General features: G+C 39.5%; 1 protein-coding gene across 1 annotated transcript in view; it reads left to right on the top strand.

Moving 5' to 3' along the window:
- The window catches only part of LOC309563338 (chondroitin sulfate proteoglycan 4-like), a 133,819-nt gene that overhangs the window by 104,930 nt on the left and 21,177 nt on the right, over positions 1-7,712 (top strand). The window contains exons 6-8 of the mRNA XM_082267733.1: positions 960-1,158; positions 2,744-2,875; positions 4,975-5,144. Coding sequence (XP_082123859.1) covers positions 960-1,158; positions 2,744-2,875; positions 4,975-5,144 — 501 coding nt within the window. The remainder of the gene's footprint in view (positions 1-959; positions 1,159-2,743; positions 2,876-4,974; positions 5,145-7,712) is intronic.

The raw sequence follows: 7,712 nt of genomic DNA, 5'->3' as shown, positions 1-7,712 counted from the left end.
ATCCCTGCAAAGCCGGGAATGAGAAACTGAGAGATCTCGAAGTAAAAGCAGCACACATTACACATTATTAGACACACATTTATGCCTTGATCGCCCTAGATGTTGCTCCTTTCCAGCCCGTGTCATTAGTACAGTGACCGTATATAGTATTATCACTGATCACTTCACTGGTGATGTCATTGGCAGTTAGTTCAACCCAGCATCAGTTAGTGTCACATTTCCCACCGCACTCCCATCGCAGTCCCATTATAAGTCGTTGATCGCTGCCATTAATAGTATAATAAAATAAATATTCCAGTATATCATCATAGTTGTAGGCGCTATAACTTTCACACAAACCAATCAATATACACTTATTGGGATTTTTATTTACCAAAGACACGTAGAAGCATTTCAAAGACATGTAGAAGCATTCCTAAATTGTTTTAGAAATTTTGATTTTTAAAATTTTTGTCTTGGATATGTTTTATAGCAGAAAGTAAAAAATATTGTTTTTTTTTCAAAATGTTCTGTCTTTTCATTTATATCACAAAAAATCAACCCATTGGTGATCAAATACAACCAAAAGAAAGCTATGTTTGTGTGAAAATATCTTTAATTTCGGTACAGTGTTGCATGACTGCGCAATCGCCAATTAGAAAAAAATCGTCTGGTCATGAAGGGGGTGAAATCTTCTGGAGTTAATGTGGTTAAGCTATGAGAAGAAAGCAAATGTTAGATTACTACATGGTACAGACAAACACATACTAAACCCTTCAAACCTATTAAAATGGTGGTGCCATGCAATGTCCTTTTTATCAAGGCATTTCATGAAACCTAATTGATATTTAGGTTATCAGTTTTATTGTCTTATACAAAGGTAATAATCTGGTAATATGAAGGGTACAGTAGGTTATAAAGCTCTGTGTTATTGGTCCCATGAAGGTTGGCCTGGCATTTAAGCACCATTTGTCTTTTAGGTCTGGGTTGGCTCTGTGACTGAAGTGACTTCTAATGATCTGTTGGCTGAAGATAAGGACACCTCCCCAGCTGATCTAGTGTTTTTCATCACTCCCCCCAGCAATGGCCACCTCGCACTGAAATCCCATCCAGATCGGGGCATTCTCAATTTCACCCAGCAGCACATAAATAATGGACAGCTGGTGTTTGTACACAATGGTGAGCAAATGAAGATTTAAAAATGGTCTATTTTTTATGCTGGATTTACAGGGAAATTGATGTCCTATAGTGTGAAATGTTTGTTTACACAAGCATAGTAGCATTGGTCTCACTGTATGTAGGAACATATTCACCCTCTCTTGCTTGCTTCTGAGATGGACTAGGCACTATGGGATTTATAGTGTGAATAGAGCAGGTCAACTAACCTGCATTGCTTGTTAACCAAAGAGGGGGAAAAGCAGAGGCTCCCAGAGATGGCAAAAAAAAATGTTAAACTATATAAAAATAGTTTGCAGAGTCATCAAAGGCTTGCCAACCTGTATGTGATCTGCACTTCCGGGTCTGGGGCGTGCACGCGTGCCGCCTGTGACCCCCTTCGGCTGTGATTGGATACACCAATCAGCGTGTCCAGCGGACACAATGTCTGCTGGGATTAGCCGATCATTTGAGACAAAGGCAAAATGACGGTCTGCCTATGTAAATAAGGCAGATCGCCGTTCTGTGAGAAAGGAAGGTTGTGATCCTGAGTTCCTGCAAAGCAGGATCACTGATCTCTGCCTTCTCATAGTACAAGCAACTCACAGTGTACACAAGCACAGGTTAGGCACAGTCCCCAAAAAGTGTCACTTGGTGTCAGATTTTCTGCTGCAATGTCGCAGTCCTGCTATAAGTTGCTGATCATTGCCATTACTAGGAAATAAATAAAAATTCCATAAATCTATCCCATAGATGGTAGACGCTATAACTTTTGTACAAACCAAACAATATACGCTTATTGGGATTTTTTTTACCAAAAATATATGTAGCAGGAAACATATTGGCCTAAATGAATGAAGACATTTTGATTTTTTTTTTTTTTTTGGATAAGTTTTATAGCAGAAAGTAAAAAATATTGTTTTTTGTTTTTCAAAATTGTCTTTTTTTTTTGTTTATAGCGAAAAATTTTAAACCGCAGAGGTGATAAAATACCACCAAAAGAAAGCTCTATTTGTGGGGAAAAAAAGGCATCCTTTTTATTTGGGTACAGCATTGCATGACCACGCAATTTTTAAATTAACGCAATGCCATATCGCAAAAAATGGCCTGGTCATGAAGGGGGGTAAACCTTCCGGAGTTCAAGTGGTTAACGAATTAATTTGTATTAATTTTTTATTTATTTTTTTCAGGAGAATAAAGATATAATTTAGTAGAAATTAAGAAAGAAATGTGACAGTCCCCTTTTTTACAGTGTAGAAATAGTCATGGGGTGGATTTACTAAAGGCAAAAAAAACTGCACTTTGCAAGCACTGTTGCTCCAGAAGTTAGTAAATGAGGTGAAGCTTCACTTTGCAATGCATACCCAATTATATGTGAGGAAAATAAAATTTAAAAAGTGTTTTTTTTTTATGCACGTGATTGGATGATGGAAGTCAACAGAGTTTCCCATTATTTACGAAGATCTGGGGAAACTGCACTTGCAAAGTGCCCATTCTATGTGCCTTTAGTAAATCAAACCCATGTTATACTAAATCATTTCCTGGAAGTAAAGCCAGCAGTGTTGTACTCTTGCTAAAGATGTTGTTTTCTTTGCTGGTCTTGTTTCAGGACCAATGTCTGGGGGATTCAACTTCCAGGTTACAGATGGTTTGAATTTTGCACCTAGACAAATATTTAGCATCACAGCAAGAACCCTGGTTATAAATGTGGAAGTAAATAAAGGTCTTGGTGTATTTCCAGGTAAGTACTGCAACAGCATTTTATCTGTGACCTCCTATTTTTTTATTTTTGTTTTTTTATTAAAAACAGATGCATAGAACCGTGTCATAGAAATATTTGGTTTCTGATGTTTTGGTTACCTAAGGCTAATCATGGGTGGCATTTAATGGCTTGCTAAGACTCCCACCACAGAACACTTTCTATCTCTCTCAAATACATGCTTCTATCCTCCAAATTGACATGCTGATGTCTATTGATATTAAAAACCATACATTTTGGTCAGTATTCAATTAATTTTCTGAAACTCTCTACATAGGTGGCCCTGTCCAGCACCCTCCCACCCAACATTCTTCAAAAATTGAAGATACTGCATGGAAAATTGTCAGCCGAACAGCAGCTGTATTTAATTGGATACATCTCTTGTTTAGGTGTTCTGACAGCTGTAGGAATACAATAAGCTGACAGGAGGGATTCATCCATCCATGCTGCAAGCATGGCTGAAGCAATCGGTTAGATTTTTAAAATCTAACCGTATAGTACCAGTATTAGTAGGCTGCTTGCTAAATGATTTTTGCATTACCAACAGTAACACAGATTGCCTGTAATATTTGTGTTACATTTGTATAAAGCCCTGGTATACACTGTAACTTTTTTCCCTGGCTGAACAGAAAAAAAACGGAGGTGCTTGCAAGGAGGTCCTGTACTAACAATGTGATGTTAGTACAGCGATCTCCCTGTTGAGCTATTGTGTTCTGAGAGATGGGCCGCCTCCCCGCCAGAACACACTGATCAGCATTTGCGGCTATTGGCCGAGACCGCTGATCAGATGCTGATCATCTGCTGGTTTTCCAGCATTCTCGTTCGATAGAAGCTGGTCGTGAGATCGACTTCTGTGAAATAAGGACCTGTACACATGGCCCCAATGTCAGCCGGTATCTACTGCATACTGTACGATATTCATGTGTACAGGGCTTAAGACTGCCAGATCACATGTTTTAGTTGGGACTACTCCCTTAGCCTTGAACTTAAAAGCCCCCCCCCCACCCCCCGCTATGATTATATAGTCCTATATGCTACATAAATATGATAACTGGAGGTTATACATTTTACAGAATAAAAACATCCTATTGTACTATCCAGCACCAGCAGTAATGAGGTTATATATAAAATTAGTGATCGACCGATATAGTTTTTTTAATGCCGATACCGATATTTTGGTCATTGAATATTGGTATCGGCCGATATTTTCGGAAATGTAAAAACATTTCTTTTTTTTCCAAAGGGACTCCTTGTGGAGGGATCTGGGAGTCTAAAAGACCCCAAACCCCTCCTCGACACTGAAAAGCATTCAAAACGCCTAGTTTGGCTGTTTTGAATGCTGTCAGTTTTTTTAATTGTCATGTCATGACATTACTTCCGGGTTTTTTACACGGAGACCCGATCAGAGCCGAATGCGGCTTTGATCGGGTCTTCTATTTGGTGGCGGTGGAGATAGGATGCCCGGGTCTCCCAGTGGGACGGGAGACCCGGGCGAGCCGCGGAAGGCGGCCGGAAGGGGGGGGGGGACGTCCCCTCCCGCTCCTTGTAATGACAGCCAAGCGGCTTCTCAGCTGCATCGGTTGTCATTACAAGTCAGCCGACCGGTACCGGGGTGATGCCTCTAGCTGCAGGCATCATTCCGGTACAAGCACTTTCCCGAAATATCGGCAATATCGGTGTTGCCGATAATCGGTCGATCCCTAATAAATAAATATATATAATATTTTCAGTAAAAAGTGTTTTCAGGAAATGAATAGGGTTAATGCTAAGGATAATGAAAGAAGATAAACTCTTAACCTTTCACAAACTTTACCACTTATACTAAGTGTTTGAAGTAAGCACGCTCTCTATAGTTCTCAGACCTCACTTGTCCAGCTGACAGTTAGCCATAGAGCTATAGTCAAGCTAACAGATGCTGCTAAATTTGGTCTGGGTGTCTAAGCTTTAATGAAATCTGGTCATGAAAGGGATAAATTAAAAGCTCTTTGTGTTATGTATTGTGCTTCTTCTGTTTACTACTTTTGTCCTCATCTACCTTTTTGTTGTACTTACTGCCATATATATATTTTTTTATTGTCCAGGAACGCGAAGGGTCATTTCTTCAGAGGTGTTAAAAGCTGTAACCAATGACCAGAGTGACATAAATAACAGGACAATAACATTCCAAATGTCCAGCCCTCCAAAACACGGTCGAATCCTAAAATTGGAACAGGAAAATGCAACAGAAATGTCGACCTTTACCCAGTCGATGGTAAGTGAAAGCTTATATGCCATTTTTACTAAAGACATTATTGTGGGGACATTTTAAGCTGTTCTTAAATATAAAGCTGATCTGCAGACACGTCAGGCCGTGGAGCTGATTTTTAAGAAAGAAAGTAAAATAAAGCAGGAGCAGAATTTGAACTGCTGCTAATAGCATACAGATAGCTTGGTTTATTTGAAAGGTGTAACCTGATTTTTTGGTATAGGACAACACCACCAATCTTAATCCCTACCCTTCTTAATTGATTTATAAAAGAGAGATAATGAAAAGTTTGTTTTGCTGAAATCAGCTCATTCAATTTCAGCTGTATTTTTGCTTGTGGAATTTAGATAATGCAAGAGACTTAGATTTAAAAGGACATGTTCACCTTTTGTAACGTGAGGGTGTGACATGTTACAAATGAATCGGTCCTTCTCCACAATCTTCCTCAGGGTCCGGTCACCTCTTCTCATTGTGCAGCGTTTTCTGCTACACTTTTTCCTTCCCTCAGACTTCCCACTGAGGTGCCTTGATACAGCACTCTGGGAACAGCCTATTCGCTCAGAAATTTCTTTCTGTCTCTTACCCTCTTGCTTGAGGGTGTCAATGATGGCCTTCTGGACAGCAGTCAGGTCGGCAGTCTTACCCATGATTGCGGTTTTGAGTAATGAACCTGGCTGGCAGTTTTTAAAAGCCTCAGGAATCTTTTGCAGGTGTTTAGAGTTAATTAGTTGATTCAGATGATTAGGTTAATAGCTCGTTTAGAGAACCTTTTCATGATATGCTAATTTTTTGAGATAGATTTGGGTTTTCATGAGCTGTATGCCAAAATCATCAATATTAAAACAATAAAAGGCTTGCACTACTTCAGTTGTGTGTAATGAATCTAAAATATATGAAAGTCTAATGTTTATCAGTACATTACAGAAAACAATGAACTTTATCACAATATGCTAATTTTTTTGAGAGGGACCTGTATTTGTTAGTCTTTTAGAAGTATGCCAATTTTCTCCATTTATTTGAAAAGCTCTCAACCTGTTCCTCATCTCTACTACCTAGGTGTTCCATATTGTGTATATATTTTCGGTTCTATTGAACCAGTCTCTGAGAGTGGGACTTTCTGTATCTAACCATTTTTTTGATATTGCCCCTTTTGCAGCGTTTATCAGGTTTGGGACGAGCGTGTTTTAATACTGCTTTTGTGTTCTGTCTGTTTTATGAAATAAGCACTTCCACAGATCGTCTGTGAAACACGCCTGTAATTTCCCTGATAAGCTGTTGAATTTTCTGCCAGTAAACACGGATCTTGGGACATTCCCACCAAATATAAAACCTTGTACCCTACGCATTACAGCTCCTCCAGTACAAGTCTGATTTCTCTGGATGATATTTTTGTGCTTTTACTGGTGTTCTATACCATCTCGATTATACTTTTATAATTAATTTCAATGGTGTCCACATCTATCCCAAACAATATATGGCTCTCAGTACAGCACTCACTTCATGCTGCTTTAAAGTCTATCTTTTTTCCCATGTTTTAATGAATGGAGGCTTCTTCAGGCCCGCCATCTCTGTTAACCTCTTGAGATATACCATGTTTTATTTTTGATAAGGGATTAAGAAGTTTTTCCACTAGATTCAGGTCCTTCTTGGATCTGATAGGTTGTGGCAGAGAGCTCACAAAATGTTTTAACTGGAGATATCTCCATTCATTCGACAATATATTTCTTCCCCGACTGTTGATTTCATGATATAGCCTAATCTTTCCACTTTGTGTTATCTTTTAATTGTTTGTTTTTTACCCAGTTCCCAAATTGTGTCCCATTCCCAGGTGCAAAATATTTTGTGCCTTCTAATGATATCAACGGAGAATTATACTCCCATTTAGCCTGTCTGTGAATCATAGCCCATGTTTTATATACCAATCTCGTCAATTCATGTGTATATACGTGCATTTCCCTACACTTTGATGGAATCCAAATATTTTTATTTAATTGTGTTTTACTTATAGTGTGGTTTCAATCTTAACCCATCTTTTATCTGAATTTATTTTTGTCCACTCTAACATGCGTGAAATTATAACATTGGTATAATATCTTTTAACCACTTGCCGACCGCCCGCCGTAATATTACTGTGGCAGGGCGGCTCGGCTGCATCCAGTCACGTAGTACTACATAACTGGAGTGCATGTGATTTCAGCGGCGTGTGCTGTGTTTAGACACAGCGGGAGGCGGGCCGCAGAAGGAGCGGCAGCGATTGCCGCTGCCCTCCCGCGATCATCCAGGAAACCGAGAGAAGACCTGCCTGCTTATGTAAACAAAGCAGGCGGATCTTCTGTCAAGACAGGCAGGGAGAGATCAGCAGTTTCAGCTAAGCTGAACTGTGATCTGTCTGTGCCTGTGACAGAACCCCCCGCCCCGCACACAGTAAGCACTTTAGGGATACATTTAGCTCCTTTGATCACCCTCAGTATTAACCCCTTCCTTGCCAGTGTCATTTATACAGTAACAGTGCATATCTTTAGCACTGATTACTGTAGTAATGTCACTGGTACCCCCAAAAATGTCAGTTAGGGG

This window comes from Pelophylax lessonae, assembly GCF_965119305.1.
Source record: "Pelophylax lessonae genome assembly, chromosome: 1".
Taxonomy (NCBI): domain Eukaryota; kingdom Metazoa; phylum Chordata; class Amphibia; order Anura; family Ranidae; genus Pelophylax; species Pelophylax lessonae.
Note: the sequence above shows the minus strand (reverse complement) of the source record. Positions and strands in the feature narration are given on the sequence as shown.